At 42.8% G+C, this 20882-nt stretch overlaps 1 protein-coding gene across 1 annotated transcript; it reads left to right on the top strand.

Annotated features, from left to right (window-relative positions):
• The first annotated feature begins 38 nt into the window (after window positions 1-38).
• casp10 (caspase 10, apoptosis-related cysteine peptidase) lies at window positions 39-14809 on the top strand. The gene is made up of 14 exons (XM_084179371.1): window positions 39-310; window positions 1648-1931; window positions 2186-2291; window positions 2433-2577; window positions 2670-2743; window positions 2894-2939; window positions 8770-8840; window positions 9002-9035; window positions 9587-9658; window positions 9808-9896; window positions 11609-11729; window positions 11848-12100; window positions 13755-14033; window positions 14166-14809. The coding sequence occupies exons 2-14, from the start codon at window positions 1651-1653 to the stop codon at window positions 14350-14352; spliced, it is 1758 nt and encodes a 585-aa protein (XP_084035497.1). The 5' UTR covers window positions 39-310; window positions 1648-1650; the 3' UTR covers window positions 14353-14809.
• Window positions 14810-20882: the final 6073 nt, after the last annotated feature.

The raw sequence follows: 20882 nt of genomic DNA, 5'->3' as shown, positions 1-20882 counted from the left end.
GACTAATCTGTATTAATTACAGCTACATTGCAACATTTGGAGAGGGTGAAAATATTGAAACGGGCGTATCCTATGTAATGGCGTGAGGAAAGCTCGAAGTACTGTACTGACTTCTCGCCACAGTTACGAGACCTCCGGATACTTTCGATTTTGTATTTCCCAAGTTATGGATGGATAGCCTTCAAGTTGTTGATCAACTATGCTAGAGGAAATATAATGACCTGTAGTTGTTATCGGGAAGAAGACAGGATCTTTGGAAAACATTGGTATTCCTGTAGTTTATGTTAACGTTACCTCTCCAAAAGTACAGGTAGGCCTATGTGGACTTGAGATATCAGGACACACATTTAAACTTCGAACGCACTATTCCTAGCTGAGGAATGCTCAACTCCGTTCCTCAGCTATACTTTCCCCAAACTTTTTCTTGGTGGGGCATTTGTTCTAATTAAACAGTACAAAATTGTATTATACACTGTATAGTCTTTTTACACAGTGTGTTATTTTTTATTGGGCAGAGGGTATAGCTTGTTATGGGTGAATTAATGTAGATTTGTCATTGTTTCTCATTCTCAACCTTACGTCTATAATAGTGTAGGCTATTTCCGGGTGTCCACTATATGACTTTCAGAATCCTAACATCGATGAGCCTCACATTAAACGACCGTCTTTCATGTTGTAGTTTTTTTGGTCTTGCCAATGTAGTTGTGCCATACTAAACGATATTGCGCCGACGGCGGTCACACACCGCAATATATTTAACTTGGTCGTGAGGATTGTCGATACAACGTTGTCTCGCAAAAACAATGCTTGTGCACTTCACCGCTGTAACGAGTTGGCACTTCGGCTTTGGTTAATTAAAGGCAAGTACAGACACATACTAGTAGTAGTCATCGCTCCGGTTCGAGAGTCTACACATTCTGGCTGATTCCAAACAACGTCATCATCTCACTGGCTTCTTCTCTGGCGAGCTCTCATTGGCTATCCGTGAGCACCGTTCTCAAAACTTGTCATTGCATATCTCACACTACAAGAACATTGCAGATTGTGTGCTGATAAAATCAAACGTTTGAAAATATCGGGACGTCTGGGACTGCTCAAAGACGAGATCGGTAGCCCTCAGATTGCGTCTCTGACGGCTGCGCGCCCAGAGTAGGCAATGACATGGGGACTTTGTCTCCGATCTTGAATACTTGTCTGGGACAGCTAAAGCGGGGCAAATTCGTGTAGTGTACACCCGGCTTAACAGACAAACAGATATTTTAATAGAGACATATTACTGTTTTATATAATTATGTGAGCCTAATCTTCTAAAAAGTGTTTAAACAGGAGCTCTTCTATAGAATATAAATGTATTGTTTTCCCCCCATGGTTTCCTCTCTGCTTTTTATGTGAGGTGGAAGTTGAAAATTAGACAATTCTAGAAAATAATAATGCTGGGACAAACTAGAAAATTCACTGAGGCCCCTAGGGGTCCCCAGCCCCCTGAAAGTTGATAGTTGTTGCACTAGAGGGCTATCCAATTGATTACTCACTTAGGCTAATTGATATTTTCAACTGACAACATATTAGTACCATGTACAGAGATTGTAAGTTCACAATATGTATTTATAGATATCAAATATAGCAATCATATTGGTTTTTCCACAGGAGATGGATTTCCAAAGGCGGCTATTGCAGGTGGAACAAGCCCTGAGCAGTGAAGAAGTACAATCGCTTGCATTTCTTTGCAAAGATTTACTGGAGAAAGACCTGAGCTCAGTGACCACAGCAAGTAAACTCTTCTCTCTTCTGATGGACCAACAACTGTTATCCCCTGATCAACCTTACTTGCTTGCTGACCTACTACTCACCATCCAGCAGCAATGCTTGATGCGAGGCCTTGGCCTCAACAACCAGCTATCAACAACCAGTAGCCTCATCTCACCTTATAGGTGAATATATAGGCTACATTTACTATAACCTCATCCCCAGGCTTAGTGTGGGCGGAAATGGCTGGCAATTAAATTATTACTACATCTGAGTCCATACAACATCTTCCCCCACAATTGAAATCAGACAAAGCTAACTTCCCATTCCTAACACGAATATAAACACTTGTTGTGTTACAGCTTATCACTCCATATACTGTACTGTAATATGATGTTCTCTGAAAAGTGAATGATTCATTGTATTTAACCATCTGCAGAAAAATGCTGTATAACCTGTCAGAGAACATCACTAAAGATGAATTGAGGGAGATCAAGTTCTTGTTGTTGAATGAACTCCCTCGTAGAAAACTGGAGGACAACGTGGTGAGTATGTCAGAACAGTCTGAAATTCAATATTTGTTGTCCAGAGTAGGGTAGTAACCTATTATTTATTGCAATATAAGTAGAAGGAATGGTTATCTTGATGGACCAACTGACTTTACACATTTTGCTTTATTCTTCCAGACTACCTTGCAAGTATTCCTGGAAATGGAGAAAATGGATATTTTGAGCATCAATAAACTAAACACTCTTGAAAGCATTTTTGAAAGTGTCTCCCCCATGTTGAAAACAACAATCAATAAGTATAAGACACAGTATTCCTTACCTGGTAAATCACTTATCTGCTGAACAATCCAATCCCTTGCCTGTCAATGATTTAGAACAGGGATATGACTGAGATGTTTTATGCTATTCAATCAGGGCCAGTAACTCAAGAGACAGGGGTGGGACAGTTAAGACCAAGGTCTGTGTCTGAAGCTTGTCCACAAATCCAGGTAACATACAATGCTCGTCAGCACTCCCTTTTCTTTCTTATATTATCTTGATATCCAGTACTTATGGACACATTTCAGTTTCTATCTTGATAAACTACTACAGTATAATCCTCACAGATTTTCATGACTGTTTTATTTGTTTTCCTTCAGGCTGCCTCCATGCGTCCAAAGAGGCCTGTCTCTTGTGAACTATCAGGTAGATTGGAGCTGTGACTACCCACTGGGCACCAACTGGTTGAATCAACGTTAATTCAACGTAATTTATCAACGTATTGTAGCGTGCAATCTACGTAGAAAATACATTGGATTTGAAAAAAGGAATCAACGTGTTTTGAGGGTGAAATTTAAACCACAGGATTATGTCGTCATTGTGACTAATCTTCAACATAGACAAACCTTGTATAACATATGTTGAATTTGTACCTTTGAAACAACGTCAGATCTTCAACTTTATATCCACTATATATATATATATATATATAAAAACACACCATAGGCTGGGCAGCACCTCCTACTGGAGAGTTGATCTACAGCTCTTAATTTGGTCTCAAGCCCCGCTTTTATATTTGTCACTGACTACTATCAATGTGCTATCGTGAGAATGATTATTGAGTGACCTCTTAATAACTAAATATATTCACTGTTGCTATTAAAGTAATTCCAAAGGGTAGATTTATCAGAGCAAAAATGTAATGTAACCATACTTTATCAGTCAAATATCATCAATGATACTATTTAGGCCTATCTAGCATTTGCAAAGTCATCAACAGCTGTTGTTTTAATTCAACCCAGGGTTAAACTAAAAATAGACAATACATATGCTTAGGGTTTCAAGCTTTGGTTGATTTAAAATGTAATCTTCAAGTTAATGGGGCGGCGGGTAGCTTAGTGGTTAAGAGCGTTGTGCCAGTAACCGAAAGGTTGCTGGTTCTAATCCCCGAGCCGACTATGTGAAAAATCTGTCGATGTGCCCTTGAGCAAGGCACTTAACCCTAATTGCTCCTGTAAGTCGCTCTGGATAAGAGCGTCTGCTAAATGAATAAAATGTAAAATGTTAATCATTAATATGTTGGATTGACATCTCCATCTCAACCAAAAATCTAAGTTAAAGAATATAACTAATTAAACTTTATTCAAAGTGCATTTAATGTTTGATTAGATTAGATTTAGCACTATTCTTTAACTTTGTTTTGTGGTTGAGATGGAGACGTGAATCCAACCTATCCAACCAATTTGTAGACAAACTGGATATTGAATTGTGTTTGGTTGTCAACGTAACCAAATATCAACATTTGAAGGAGATGTATCTTCTTTTTTTTATTTTATTTTATTTCACCTTTATTTAACCAGGTAAACCAGTTGAGAACAAGTTCTCATTTACAACTGCGACCTGGCCAAGATAAAGCATAGCAGTGCGATAAAAACAAACACAGAGTTACATATGGGGTAAAACAAAACAAAGTCAAAAATACAACAGAAATACATATAATATACAGTGTGCAAATTTAGCAAGTTATGGAGGTAAGGCAATAAAATAGGCTATAGTGCAAAATAATTACAATTAGTATTAACACTGGAATGATAGATGTGCAAGAGATGATGTGCAAATAGAGATACTGGGGTACAAATGAGCAAAATAGATAACAATATAGGGATGAGGTAGTTGGGCGGGCTAATTTCAGATGGGCTGTGTACAGGTGCAGTGATCGGTAAGGTGCTCTGACAACTGATGCTTAAAGTTAGTGAGGGAGATAAGTGTCTCCAGCTTCAGAGATTTTTGCAATTTGTTCCAGTCATTGGCAGCAGAGAACTGGAAGGAATTGCGGCCAAAGGAGGTGTTGGCTTTGGGGATGACCAGTGAGATATACCCGCTGGAGCGCAGACTACGGGTGGGTGTTGCTATGGTGACCAATGAGCTAAGATAAGGCGGGGATTTGCCTAGCAGTGATTTATAGATGGCCTGGAGCCAGTGGGTTTGGCGACGAATATGTAGTGAGGACCAGCCAACAAGAGCGTACAGGTCACAGTGGTGGGTATTATATGGGGCTTTGGAGACAAAACGGATGGCACTGTGATAGACTACATCCAATTTGCTGAGTAGAGTGTTGGAGGCTATTTTGTAAATGACATCGCCGAAGTCAAGGATCGGTAGGATAGTCAGTTTTACGAGGGCATGTTTGGCAGCATGAGTGAAGGAGGCTTTGTTTGCGAAATAGGAAACCGATTCTAGATTTAACTTTGGATTGGAGATTCTTAATGTGAGTCTGGAAGGAGAGTTTACAGTCTAACCAGACACCTAGATATTTGTAGTTGTCCACATACTCTAGGTCAGACCCGTCGAGAGTAGTGATTCTAGTCGGGTGGGCGGGTGCAAGCAGCGTTCGGTTGAAGAGCATGCATTTAGTTTTACTAGTGTTTAAGAGCAGTTGGAGGCTACTGAAGGAGTGTTGTATGGAATTGAAGCTCGTTTGGAGGTTTGTTAACACAGTGTCCAATGAAGGGCCAGATGTATACAAAATGGTGTCGTCTGCGTAGAGGTGGATCTGAGAGTCACCAGCAGCAAGAGCGACGTCATTGATATACACAGAGAAAAGAGTCGGCCCAAGAATTGAACCCTGTGGCACCCCCATAGAGACTGCCATAGGTCCAGACAACAGGCCCTCCGATTTGACACATTGAACTCTATCTGAGAAGTAGTTGGTGAACCAGGCGAGGCAGTCATTTGAGAAACCAAGGCTATTTAGTCTGCCAATAAGAATGCGGTGGTTGACAGAGTCGAAAGCCTTGGCCAGGTCAATGAAAACGGCTGCACAGTACTGTCTATTATCGATCGCGGTTATAATATCGTTTAGGACCTTGAGCGTGGCTGAAGTGCACCCATGACCAGCTCGGAAACCGGATTGCATAGCGGAGAAGGTACGGTGGGATTCGAAATGGTCGGTGATCTGTTTGTTGACTTGGCTTTCAAAAACTTTTGAAAGGCAGGGCAGGATGGATATGGGTCTGTAACAGTTTGGATCTAGAGTGTCACCCCCTTTGAAGAGGGGGATGACCGCGGCAGCTTTCCAATCTCTGGGGATCTCAGACGTTACGAAAGAGAGGTTGAACAGGCTAGTAATAGGGGTTGCGACAATTTCGGCGGCTAGTTTTAGAAAGAAAGGGTCCAGATTGTCTAGCCCAGATGATTTTTAGGGGTCCAGATTTTGCAGCTCTTTTAGAACATCAGCTGTCTGGAGTTGTGTGAAGGAGAAGCGGGGGGGGCATGGGCAAGTTGCAGCGGAGGGTGCAGAGCTGGTGGCCGGGGTAGTGGTAGCCAGGTGGAAAGCATGGCCAGCCGTAGCAAAATGCTTGTTGAAATTCTCGATTATTGTAGATTTATCGGTGGTGATAGTGTTTCCTAGCCTCAGTGCAGTGGGCAGCTGGGAGGAAGTGCTCTTATTTTCCATGGACTTTACAGTGTCCCAAAACTTTTTGGAGTTAGTGCTACAGGATGCAAATTTCTGTTTGAAAAAGTTAGCCTTTGCTTTCCTAACTGCTTGTGTATATTGGTTCCTAACTTCCCTGAAAAGTTGCATATCGCGGGGGCTATTTGATGCTAATGCAGTACGCCACAGGATGTTTTTGTGCTGGTCAAGGGCAGTCAAGTCTGAGGAGAACCAGGGGCTATATCTGTTCTTAGTTCTGTATTTTTTGAATGGGGCATGTCTATTTAAGATTGAGAGGAAATTACTTTTAAAGAACAACCAGGCATCCTCTACTGACGGAATGAGATCTATATCCATCCAGGATACCTGGGCCAGGTCAATTAGGAAGGCCTGCTCGCTGAAGTGTTTTTGGGAGCGTTTGACAGTGATGAGGGGTGGTCGTTTGACCGCGGACCCGTTACGGACGCAGGCAATAAGGCAGTGATCGCTGAGATCCTGGTTGAAGACAGCGGAGGTGTATTTAGAGGGTAAGTTAGTCAGGATGATATCTATGAGGGTACCCATGTTTACGGATTTAGGGTTGTACCTGGTAGGTTCGTTGATAATTTGTGTGAGATTGAGGGCATCTAGTTTAGATTGTAGGATGGCCGGGGTGTTAAGCATATCCCAATTTAGGTCACCAAGCAGTACGAACTCTGAGGATAGATGGGGGGCAATCAATTCACATATGGTGTCCAGGGCACAGCTGGGGGCTGAGGGGGGTCTGTAGCAAGCGGCAACAGTGAGAGATTTATTTCTGGAAAGGTGGATTTTTAGAAGTAGAAGCTCAAACTGTTTGGGCACAGACCTGGATAGTATGATGGAGCTCTGCAGGCTATCTCTACAGTAGATTGCAACTCCACCCCCTTTGGCAGTTCTATCTAGACGGAAAATGTTATAGTTGGGGATGGAAATTTCAGAATTTTTGGTGGCCTTCCTAAGCCAGGATTCAGACACTGCTAGAACATCAGGGTTGGCGGAGTGTGCTAACGCAGTGAATAACTCAAACTTAGGAAGGAGGCTTCTGATATTTATGTGCAGAAAACCAAGACTTTTACGGTTACAGAAGTCAACAAATGATAGCTCCTGGGGAGTAGGAGTGATACTGGGGGCTGCAGGGCCTGGGTTAGCCTCTACATCACCAGAGGAACAGAGGAGGACTAGAATAAGGATACGACTAAAGGCTTTAAGAACTGGTCTTCTAGTGCGTTGGGTACATAGAATAAAGGGGGCAGTTCTCCGGGCGTTGTAGAAAAGATTCAGGGCATTATGTACAGAAAAGGATATGGAAGGATATGAGTACAGTTCAGGTAACCCTAAGCGTTGGGTAACAATGAAAGAGATAGCGTCATTGGAGGCATCGATTGAGCCGGTCTCGGCGTGTATGGGGGGTGGAACAAAGGAACTATATGAGGCAGTTTGAGAGGGACTAGGGGTTCTACAGTGAAATTGTATAATAAGAACTAACCCAAACAGCAATAGGCAAGGCATAATTGACATGGGAGAGAGGCATAAAGCAGATAGTTCCATCTGTGCCACTGAATTAGTCTGGCTTTAATTCCAGTTTGTCTACAAATTAATAATTGATATGTTGGATTCACGTCTCAATCTCAACCGAAAATCAAAGTTAAAGAGTAGGACTAAATCAAACTTTAAATGCACTTTAAATAAAGTTTGATTTGATTTAGTCCTATTCTTTAACTTTGATTATTGGTTGAGATGGAGACGTGAATCTAACATATACATTATTGATTTGTAGACAAACTGGAATTTGTTGACAACCAAACAAAATTCAATATAATTTTGCAATACAGTAAATAGCCTATTAACTTGTCAACAAGTTAACAAATGATGTTGGATTCACATCTCCAACTACACCAAAAAAAGTTAAAGAATGAGATTAAGCCAGTGGCGCTGATGAAACTATCCAAGCATTAGATATCCTTTAAATGTTGATATTTTGTTGTGTATTTATTCAACCATAAAATGAGCAACACATCCATGGCCACGTTCTGAGCTTAGCCTACTGTAACTATAAATGTCTTCTTATGTAATCATATGAAGCTTGCATATTCAAGATGATAGCATGCATAGGTCATCGCAGGTCTGTGGAGATCTTCACAATTGCTGTAATAATCTGTGCAGAATCTTGGAACAGCATTGATCACTTGCACTATTTACTTTTAATATAATCTCAACTGCAATTCAAGTCATTTGGTTGTGCTATTAGATAAAGCACAGTGATAACACATGAAGTTGTGTAAATATAAAATATCTGACATTGTTTTCCCATTGGAATTTGGTTGCGCTTTTAGATGGTTGAAGGCATAGTGATAAAACATTGGGAATTCAACAAACTTCTGGCTGTCTTTTTGAGTGGGTGAATAAAGGTTGAAATCTCATTGATCAACGTCTCAACCAAATATTACCCAAATTTCAACGTTGAAATGACATGGTGTGCCCTGTGGGTACTGTCAATGTCAAATCCTCTTCAGTATGTTATAACATGCTCACCTTCCATTTCCTGTTTGTTTTACACATTCCATTTTCTTTTTGTCTTAGTTGAACAGTATGGCCATTCTGACGAGACTCTCATTCCTGACAACTTCTTAAGTTCACAGCCTTCAGCCAGGGTAAGTGTCTAATGTTCAGTCCAGGTTTTGGGCCACACTTATTTATATGCTTCATTGGAGCATACAGCATGCATCAACAGGAACACACCACCAGTCTTTACACCAGAGGCTATGGCCCTCCCTCATGTCTGTGTAGTCATTCCCTCTTCTTCCATCCACAGGTATCTTCTGTAAATCGATCTGACACCTCTCTGGGTAAGTCCCACAATGAACATAGTGTGCTGCCCTCTACACCTGTTCTCTGTTTTGGAGTTGTTATGATGAGTTTCTAGGATATCAAGTAATCAAGGATGTAAGAATATGCTTAGACACTTTTGATGGGGAATTCATATTAGATATTTAATATGGTAACATGGTTAGTTATAACAGACATAGGGACATGGCCCTTCTTTTTCCAACTTCCTAACTCCAGAACAAAGATCCACTCTCTCTATATATATACTCTGTTACAAGTCTCTCCACGAACATCTGGTAATCCTCATGGGCACTCCCATTCTTTTGATGTTATTACCCTTTACCCCTGTCACTATATCCTGTCCATCACTTATTCTAAGATCCACATCAGTAATCTCCTTTGACATAATGGAATGTAGACTCCGTGGCACCAAACCACTTATCTAGTAACTCTAACCTTGTCCCCATGATACTATGACATGACATCATAACACTATAAAAACCTCATATCAGGAGTACAGTACAGAACTCACATGACCTTTTTGTGTGATCTTGGTCTACCCACACAACAGATGTTTGGAGTGTCTCACATAGGCTGAGTCTCCTAAGTACCAATGGGGACAACTGTGATGCTCTCAGCAAAGGTCAGTTCAGAATGTATAATGCCAATCTGCAAAAGGGGCCTGTAGACTCTCCCCTCTCCTACTCGCTCTGTTGGCTCATTGGCATTACTATTACATTTTAGCTGTATCATTGATGCATTCTTACCTGATCCATGTCTTCTCTCACATAGATAATCACCATGTTTCATCCACATCCTCATGTGGAGACAATAAGAACTTTGGCCCAGCAGATCCTCAGACAGGAAACACCAAAAGAGAGGTTTCTCTTATAATTATATTTTAAAATGAGCATTGACAAAGTCATGTCAGTGCATGCTTTTACTGAAAACTGACTGAGTAAAGTAATGTATAGATTATTTTAGGTACACTAGTTGTTTCTGGGATTATGGATTTATATATGATGTACAGTGCATTCGGAAAGTATTCAGAGCCCTTGACTTTTTCCACATTTTGTTACGTTACCGCCTTATTCTAAAATTGATAAAATAGTTTTTTCCCCCTCATCAATCTACACACAATACCCCTTAATGACAAAGCAAAAACTGGTTTTTAGAATTTTGTGCACATTTATAAAAAAAAAAAGCTGAAATATTACATTTACATAAGTATACAGGCCCTTTACTCAGTACTTTGTTGAAGCACCTTTGGAAGCGATTACAGCCTCAAGTCTTCTTGGGTATGACACTACAAGCTTGGCACACCTGTATTTGGGGAGTTTCTCCCACTATTCTCTGCAGATCCGGGTTCAAGTCCGGGCTCTGGCTGGGCAACAGGCTGGGCCACTCAAGGACATTCAGAGACTTGTCCCGAAGCCACTCCTGCGTTGTCTTTGCTGTGTGTTTAGGGTCGTTGTGCTGTTGTAAGGTGAACCTTCGCCCCAGTCTGAAGTCCTGAGCGCTCTGGAGCAGGTTTTCATCAAGGATCTCTCTGTACTTTGCTCCGTTCATCTTTCACTCGATCCTGACTAGTCTCCCAGTCCCTGCCGCTGAAAAACATCCCCACAGCATGATGCTGCCACCACCATGCTTCACCGTAGGGATGGTGCCAGGTTTCCTCCAGACGTGACGCTTGGCATTCAGGCCAAAGATTTCAATCTTGGTTTCATCAGACCAGATAATCTTGTTTCTCATGGTCTGAGAGTCTTTGAGTGCCTTTTGGCAAACTCCAAGTGGGCTGTCAGGTGCCTTTTACTGAGGTGTGGCTTCTGTCTGGCCACTCTGCTATAAAGGCCTGATTGATGGAGTGCTGCAGAGATGGTTGTCCTTCTGGAAGGTTCTCCCATCGCCACAGAGGAACTCTGGAGCTCTGTCATACTGACCATTGGGTTCTTGGTCACTTCCCTGACCAAGGCCCTTCTCTCCCGATTGCTCAGTTTGGCAGGGTGGCCAGCTCTAGGAAGAGTCTTGGTGGTTCCAAACTTCTTCAATTTAAGAATGATGGAGGCCACTGTGTTCTTGGGGACCTTCAATGCTGCAGAAATGTTTTGGTACCCTTCCCCAGATCTGTGCCTCGACACAATCCTGTCTCGGAGCTCTACGGACAATTCCTTCAACCTCATGGCTTGGTTTTTGCTCTGACATGCACTATCAACTGTGGAACCTTATATAGACAGGTGTGTGCCTTTCCAAATCATGTCCAATCAATTGAATTTACCACAGGTGGACTTCAAACAAGTTGTAGAAACATCTCAAGGATGATCAATGGAAACAGGATGGATCTGAGCTCAATTTAGAGTCTCATAGCAATACTTATGTAAATAAGGTATTTCTGTTTTTTATTTTTAATACATTTGCCAACATTTCTAAAACCCTGTTTTCGCTTTGTCATTATGGGGTATTGTGTGTAGATTGATGAGGAAATTGTTTTATTTAATCCATTTTAGAATAAGGCTGTAACGTAACAAAATGTGGAAAACGTCAAGGGGTCTGAATATTTTCCAGAATGCACTGTATGTATGTTTTCTTTCTGTAGGAACTGGGAGACTATTCTATGACAGGAAAAAAGAGAGGTTTCTGTCTAATCATTAACAACCAAGACTTTAGAAATTCCTCTCAACAGTTGAAAGAAAGAGAGGGAACACACATTGATGAAAGTAAGATCATCTTTACTTTTAATACTTATTATACTGAAATACTTCCAATACTTGTAAGTTGGTTGCTTTTGAAGAACCAGGGCTAAACCACAACCACCTGTATGTGTTTGTGTTTTAGAAAGTTTGGTGAGTGTGTTTGAGTGGCTGGGCTTTGAGACACAGACTGAGCCAGACTGCAGTCGGGAGAAGATACTGTCTTTAGTTGTGGAGCTGAGCAACCGGGATCACAGCCAGATGGACTGCCTGGTGTGCTGCGTTCTGAGCCACGGCCAGCAGGGATGTGTTTACGGGGTGGACGGGCAAAAGGTCAGTGTCAGGGAGCTCACAGGGCCCTTCTCCGGCTACCCGGATAAAGCACTAAATAAACTTCAGTTAGTGCTAAATACGGCTGCTAGAATCCTGACTAGAACCAAGAAATTTGATCATATTACTCCAGTGCTAGCTTCCCTACACTGGCTTCCTGTTAAGGCAAGGGCTGATTTCAAGGTTTTACTGTTAACCTATAAAGCGTTACATGGGCTTGCTCCTACCTATCTTTCCGAGTTGGTCCTGCCGTACATACCAATACGTACGCTACGGTCACAAGACGCAGGCCTCCTAATTGTCCCTAGAATTTCTAAGCAAACAGCGGGAGGCAGGGCTTTCTCCTATAGATCTCCATTTTTATGGAACAGTCTGCCTACCCATGTGAGAGACGCAGACTCGGTCTCAACCTTTAAGTCTTTACTGAAGACTTATCTCTTCAGTAGGTCATATGATTGAGTGTAGTCTGGCCCAGGAGTGTGAAGGTGAACGGAAAGGCTGGAGCAACGAACAGCCCTTGCTGTCTCTGCCAGGCCGGTTCCCCTCTCCACTGGGGTTCTCTGCCTCTAACCCTGTTGCAGGGGCTGAGTCACTGGCCTGCTGGTGCTCTTTCATGCCGTCCCTGGGAGGGGTACGTCAATTGAGTGGGTTGAGTTACTGACGTGATCTTCCTGTCTGGGTTGGCGACCCCCCCCCCCTTGGTTTGTGCTGTGGTGGAGACCTCTGTGGGCTATACTCGGCCTTGTCTCAGGATTGTAAGTTGGTGGTTGGGGATATCCCTCTAGTGGTGCGGGGGCTGTGCTTTGGCGGAGTGGGTGGGGTTATATCCTTCCTGTTTGGCCCTGTCCGGGGGTTTCTTCGGATGGGGCCACAGTGTCTCCGGACCGCTCCTGTCTCAGCCTCCAGTATTTATGCTGCAGTAGTTTATGTGTCGGGGGGCTGGGGTTAGTTGGTTATACCTGGAGTACTTCTCCTGTCTTATCCAGTGTCCTGTGTGAATTTAAGTATGCTCTCTCTAATTCTCTCGTTCTCTCTTTCTCTCTGAGAACCTGAGCCCTAGGACCATACGTCAGGACTACCGGGCATGATGACACCCTGCTGCCCCCAGTCCGCCTGGCCTTGCTGCTATTCCAGTTTCAACTGTTCTGCCTGCGGCTACGAAACCCCTACCTGTCCCAGACCTGCTGTTTTCAACTCTAAATGATCGGCTATGAAAAGCCAACTGAGAGACCTGAGCCCTAGGACCATACGTCGGGACTACCGGCCGTGGTGACTCCTTGCTATCCCCAGTCCGCCTGGCCTTGCTGCTATTCCAGTTTAAACTGTTCTGCCTGCGGTTATGGAACCCCTACCTGTCCCAGACCTGCTGTTTTAAACTCTAATGATCGGCTATGAAAAGCCAACTGAGATTTATTCCTGATTATTATTTGACCATGCTTGTCACTTATGAACATTTTTGAACATCTTGGCATGGTTCTGTTATAATCTCCACCCGGCACAGCCAGAAGAGGACTGGCCACCCCTCATAGCCTGGTTCCTCTCTAGGTTTCTTCCTAGGTTTTGCCTTTCTAGGGAGTTTTTCCTAGCCACCGTGCTTCTACACCTGCATTACTAGCTGTTTGGGGTTTTAGGCTGGGTTTCTGTACAGCACTTCGAGATATTAGCTGATGTAAGAAGGGCTATATAAAATAAAATTGATTGATTCTCTGGACTGGGGTGCAGCTCACTGAGGGACAAGCCCAAGCTGTTCTTCCTCCAGGCATGTCAGGGCACCAAGGAACAAAAGCCAGTGTTCATCCAGTCTGATGGCCCAGGACCAAGCTCTACTACCACCAGTTCTATCTGCACGGATGCAGTGGTACTCAAAGACTCCATTCCCAATGATGCTGACTTCCTTCTGGGCATGGCCACTGTGCCTCACTTTGCCTCTTTCAGAGACAAGAGGCAGGGCACTTGGTTCATCCAGTCGTTGTGCCAGAACCTCATCAAATTGGTGCCCAGGTTAGTGCTCAGAGATGTGCTTGGTTTCTCTCTGACATCAGTAAACAGTGAATTATGACATAATGATGTGAGCGTATTGTTGGTAAATTAATATCAGATTTTATTTCCTCTCATTGTTCTCTCTCTGTCCAGTGGGTATGACTTGTTGTCCATCCTGACCAAGGTGAACGATGATGTCAGCAGGATGACCGATCCCTATGGCACTAAGAAGCAGATGCCCCAGCCTGCATACTCACTCAGAAAGAGGGTGGTCTTTCCCATCCCCAAAGAACCACCTCCCAGACTATGTGAGCCACAAGTATTGGCTAGAGACCACTAGAGCATATTTCTTTAATGGTCTTCTCCTTTCCCATCTATTCAGGGACTGATTCAGAAATTAGCTGAGTGGACTCTCACCATCAATATTAATCAATGGGGAAAATACTAGTACTTGAATACCACTGCCCTAGACTGAGACTGTCTCCACACTACATTGCACCCTCTGGGATCCCTCAAGTATAAACTGCAGTGTTTTTCCAAAACTGAAAGTGAACTGTTTTTACACCTCGCTGTGAAATATATAAAAAATGAAATTCAGAATAAATATATCCAAAGAACTGTAAATAGAAGGTTTTAGGAAATGTTTTTAAAGGGTATTTTTTTATGTTGTAGAGGAGAAGCAACAACACCTTAATATGCAACTTCTTTCACCTGTTTTCTTCTAAATTGTCAATTTCTTATTCCTTTGCACATTGACTTCCTAAATCAATACAAATAAAATGTTCAATCAATATTGATCATTTTGTTGTTGCTGCTGTTTCAATACACCACAGTGTACTCCTTGACACAACATGGCATGTCATACAACACATTTAAGACTCATTCTATGACAGAAGAATAAAAGAGACGTTCAAACATGTATTGGTGTGATCATGAGTTGCACTATGGCTCTGTTGGTTCTTGCGTGATGCGTGACATGCGTCTTGGCCCAAGCCGGCTTGTGTTTTTCCCGAAGTCTGACACACGACAGGTCTGTCACAACAACAAGATAGCCATCACTAGCAGGTTTGAGCAGAAACGTCCGTGACAGTTGCTCTGGATGAAGAGGACACAGAGTATCAGTAGCTTACCACAATGTCCAGTTGCTCTTGTGTCTGGTGATAAGCTGTTCTCAATAAGCTGATGGTTACATCCTTCTCTGTCAGCTCACCAGCTAGTACCTGAAAAGCCACACACACTTAGTGACTTCAGAGGTAAACTATCCCATTGTCCGAACCACCTATAAGTCAAATACAGGTTAACATTGGTAGCAACAACACTCCTCTGACCTGTATCTCCTCCTGAAACCTGGCCTGGAGGTCTGCCATTTCTGCCTCAAAGGCTTTTCTTTGGTTATCCTTTTCCTGCTCACTTTTGTTCAACTGCTCACGTGCTGTCAATGATGAGAATTATAGCATTTCTAAATGTCAACACTGAAACTGAGGAGCTGTATAATAACTCTACTTTGCACAACTGTTAATAACCTCACAATGCATCAGTTGGTCCATGAGATCCCTCTCCTGCTCCTCTTTCCAGCTGTTCTCCTTCCTTAGCCAGCTGCTACGCATCTCCTCAAATATACTGTCCTAGAGCAGTAGGGGAAAAAACACAATTTAAATTTTCAAAAACAATTCAAACTTTTTTGCAGTACATTTCACTGACAAAATGTGAAACACCAAGTTCTGACTGGTGCCATCTGCCAACAGGTGGCAAGGCTAATTCACCTTGTATGTGCGGAAGGAACTTTTGAGGAAGTCATAATCTTTCTCCAGCAGGGCTGTGAGGGTTGACAAGTAAAGAAAGGGTGAGAGTGATAGGGACAGCTTGAAGAGATCCAGTATTAGTTTGACTGTTAGGTTGCCACAAGTCATTGTTTCTTGTTTAATACCACATCTCTCCTCTGCACAGCCCTTCTCCCCCTCCAGAGTCTTGGTGTGGAGGGTCACCAAAGCACTGATCTCTGATCTGTGGGCCTGCATTAGCTGCCTGTAAGTCAGAGGGAAGTGGTGACTGGGAATCATCTCTTTGTCAAAGGACCTTATTCCAATTTGACAGTCCCGCATAAAAGTGATGTATAACAATGGAACAACAAAGTTGTCTAGGTTAGAGCTTGAATTTGTCTATCATTCGTAGTGTAACCTAGATGTGCTGTATACAATAGACATTACTTCCCTTCCCACTGAAAGGACGCCACCTCTGCTAGCTGTGTGGGGCATAAAGTACCTACTCCATCTCCTGTTGTTGCTGCTGCCTGACTCTCTCAGCTCTCCGCTCTGCCTCGTCCAACAGCTGTGAAACAGAGACATGATGAACTCAGAAGGAGCCAGAGGTTCCATTCAGCTGACCATGTTGGAGAAACTATCTAGATATATCACCGCACGGCAGCTGTGCTGGTGGGACCGCCGTTCATCCTTTAGGAGGGCTGTCAGTTTCCCCATCTGCTCCTGCATGTCCTGCAAAAACCCCTGCCTAGAGAACACAAAGGCAATAAGCCAAGCATGTATAGGTCAAGAACTCTGTAATCCAGAGGAACAGATATCATGCACAGAATGTTACTATCCATGTCAAAATACCCAAATCAACTATATCAATGGTATTTGAATGAGTTCTGTGCTTTGAGTGATATATCATATTGACAACTGACTAAATACAGGGAAATTAAAAACTCACATGTCCATAGTTTGGGAAACCCAGTAGCCTACTAGGCCAGAGGACTACACTGTGCAAGTTCTCAAGTTTTCGCTGGGATTCTAATATGAGGTCATAGTTAACTTCTAGGTTCTCACAAACTTTACTGTTCCAGTAATCTCTGTTAACCCAGAAGTTAACTCTTTCTCAGAATCTGAGAGAAAGGAATTTCTGGGAATTAATCACGCTTTATGCATCCCTAAAGTCACTAGACACATAAGCATGTTACAGACTGACCAAGTGGGAAATAAATCAGAGGCTTCATGCCCATAGGGGCACAGGGGCACGTGTCCCCTCAGATTTGTCCAGTTTAAAAATACAAAATATATACTGTATTTAATATATACTGTAATACTACTAGCCACCTAGCAATTTTATGATATTGGCTTTAGCTAGCTCAGATAGGTTCCCAATCTCCCAACCTCATAACTAGATGCACTACATGACCAAAAGTATGTGGACACCTGCTCGTCGAACATCTCCAAAATCATGGGCATTAATATGGAGTTGTTCCACCTTTGCTGCTATAACAGCCTCCACTCTTCTGGGAAGGCTTTCCACTAGATGTTGGAACATTGCTGTGGGACTTGCTTCCATTCAGCCACAAGAGCATTAGTGAGGTCGAGCACTAATGTTGGGCAATTAGGCCTGGCTCGCAGTCGGCGTTCCAATTCATCCCAAAGGTGTTCGATGGAGTTGAGGTCAGGACTCTGTACAGGCCAGTCAAGTTCTTCCACACCGATCTCGACAAACCATTTCTGTATGGACTTCGCTTTGTGCACGGGGGCATTGTCATGCTGAAACAGGAAAGGGCCTTCCCCAAACTGTTGCCACAAAGTTGGAAGCACAGAATTGTCTAGAATGTCACTGTATGCTGTAGTGTTAAGATTTCCCTTCACTGGAACTAAGGGGCCTAGCCCGAATCATGAAAAACAGCCCCAGACCATTATTCCTCCTCCACCAAACTTTATAGTTGGCACTATGCATTCGGGCAGGTAGCGTACTCCTGGCATCCGCCAAACCCAGATTTGTCAGTCGGACTCCCAGATGGTAAAGCGTGATTCATCACTCCAGAGAACACTGCTCCAGAGTCCAACGGCGGCGAGCTTTACACCACTCCAGCTGACGCTTGGCATTAGACAGATGATTTGTACGCTCTACGTGCTTCAGCACTCGGCGGTCCCGTTCTGTGAGCTTGTGTGGCCTACCACTTCGAGGCTGAGCCGTTGTTGCTCCTAATCGTTTCCACTTCACAATAACAGCACTAACAGTTGACCAGGGCAGCGAACTGACTTGTTGGAAATGTGGCATCCTATGATGGTGCCACATTGAAATCACTGAACTCTTCAGTAAGGCCATTCTGTCTATGGAGATTGCATGGCTGTGTGCTCGATTTTATACACCTGTCAGCAACGGGTGTGGCTGAAATAGCCGAATCCACTAATTTGAAGGGGTGTCCACATACTTTTGTATATATAGTGTACCAAGAAGCCATTTCAGGCTATCAATGAAGAGTAGCTAGCTTGTCTAACTATCTTAGCTGGCATGCCTGCTGGCAAGGTTGGTAGACTTTAGAAAAGCAAGCAATTACTAAATATACTGAATAAAGCGTAAATCATCCACAGACGGTAAGACGCAATAGTCCGGCATCCCATTGTGACATAACTAGACCACCATTCATGGGAGACGCACATCCCGAATGAGCGACTTCCCACAATTCCCAACCAACGGGTCTCTTGGTACATTTGAATGTGTTAACAGTTGGAGAAATTGCTTGAGCTGTGCTGAGATTTGGAAAAGTATGAAAGGCAATGGTCCAATATTCTAGAACACTACTGTGAGTACACGTACACCTTTGGTACTCTGATAGACCCTTAAGACTCACATTCCTTTCAATTTATAACCAGATTTTAGCATAGATGCAGAGAAGCATATTTAGTTCCTTTAAAAAAATTATCACCAGTCAGGAGGATACAGACAACTCAAGAGGTATGCTTAGATATGCAGAAGAAATTAACATTTTTTTTTTTTTTTTACATAGAATTAAGCATAATGATTACAGCTCTAGATTGCAAGAAAAAGGTGTTTCAGGAGTTTGATTTTTTTTTAATTCTCCAACAATTCTCCACCCCCCAGCCATTGCCATCCAAACGTATTTTGTGCCCCTCAGATTTTTTGGGGTGCATGACGCTCCTAAAAGAAATCATATGAACCTGTTTAATCAGCACAACAACACTCAATTAAAACAAAGGCTGGCTATTTGAAGAATCTCAAATATAAAATATATTTAGATTTGTTTAACACTTTTGTGGTTACTACATGATTCCATATGTGTTATTTCATAGTTTTGATGTCTTCATTATTATTCTACAATGTAGAAAATAGTAAAAATAAAGAAAAACCCTTGAATGAGTAGGTGTTCTAAAACTTTTGACCGGTAGTGTATGTTGGAGTCACGTCCTCATCTCTGCCAAAAATCTAAATTAAAGGATATGACTAAATCAAATTTGATCCTATTATTTTGACCGATATCCAATTGGTAGTTACAGTCTTATCCCATTGCTGCAACTCCCCTACGGACTCAGGAGAGGCGAAGGTTGAGAGCCATGTGTCCTCCAAAACACGACCCTGCCAAGCCGCACTGCTCGCTTAACCCAGAAGCCAGCTGCACCAATGTGTCAGAGGAAACACCGTCCAGCTGGCAACCGAAGTCAGTTTGCAGGCGCCCGGCCCACCACAAGGAGTCGCTAGAGCGCGATGGGACAAGGCCAATCCCTCCCCTAATCCGGACAACGCTGGGCCAATTGTGTGCCGCTCAATGGGTCTCCCGGTCACGGCAGGCTGTGACACAGCCTGGGATCGAACCCGGGTCTGTGGTGACACCTCAAGCACTGCGATGCAGTGCCTTAGACTGCTGCGCCACTCGGTTGGCCCTTAGTCCTATTCTTTAACTTTGAGATGGAGACGTGAATCCAACATGGCAATCAATAATTTGAAGACAAACTGTAATTAAAGCCAGACTAAGTCGGTGGCACAGATGTAACTATCCAAGCAGAAGATACCTCCTTGCGTTGACAACCAAACACAATTCAATATCACTAAATATCAACAACCAGAGCTTGAAACCCTAGGCCTACTGTATTGTCTATTGTTAGTTGAATTCTGGGTTGAATTGAAACAAAAGCTGTTGATGACTTTGAAAATGCTATATAGGCCTGAATAGCATCATTGATGATATATGACTGATAAAGTATGGTCCCATTTCATTTGCTCTGTTAAACCTACCTTTTGGAATGACTTCGATTGCAACAGTGAATCTATTTAGTGTTTAAGTGGAGATCTCTCTACAATCATTCTCAATCATTGGTAATATTCAGTGACAAATATCATAGCTTGGCTTTGGTAAAACCCTGGATGGGAGACCAAAGGGTAGCTGTAGATAGATCAATTCTCCAGTAGGATGTGCTACCCAGCCTACTATTTTTTCTTCTGATAGTGGATATAAGGTTGAAGATCTGACCTTGTTTTAAAGGTACAAATTCAACATATTTTATACAAGGTTTGTCTATGTTGAAATGTGGTTACCATGATGACATCATCCTGTGGTTGACATTTCACCCTCAAAACAACAAATTGATGACTTTTTTCAAATCCAATGTATTTTCCACATAGATTCTATGTCACAATAGTTTGACAAATTACGTTGAAACAACGTTGATTCAACCAGTTTGTACCTAGTGGGAAAGCTCCATTCTCTTTCTAGAAAATGTCATCTCTAGTGCTCCTCATTAAACCAGTAGATGCCAGTATTCACCTATTTTCTGACATCTAAACGTGTCCGTGGGATGTCCCAACGCTGAAGTCACCCCATTGACGTTGACATTTCAAACGGTTAAGGTAACCCTTACGAGAAAAGGTTGCAGTATAACTGCAGTATGCTGTAGATACCGCGTCCAAAATACCACAGTCGACTGCAGTTACTGCACTTTTACTGCAGTTTGAAACTGAAATGTTTTTTTGTAAGGGAATGGTAGCGGTTAAGGTTGGGGTTGGGGCAGCGTTTCCCAAACTCTGTCCTGGGGACCCCAAGGGTTGCACAATTTGGTTTTTACCCTAACACTACACAGCTGATTCAAATAATCA

This window comes from Coregonus lavaretus, assembly GCF_964263955.1.
Source record: "Coregonus lavaretus genome assembly, chromosome: 16".
NCBI lineage: Eukaryota > Metazoa > Chordata > Actinopteri > Salmoniformes > Salmonidae > Coregonus > Coregonus lavaretus.
Note: the sequence above shows the minus strand (reverse complement) of the source record. Positions and strands in the feature narration are given on the sequence as shown.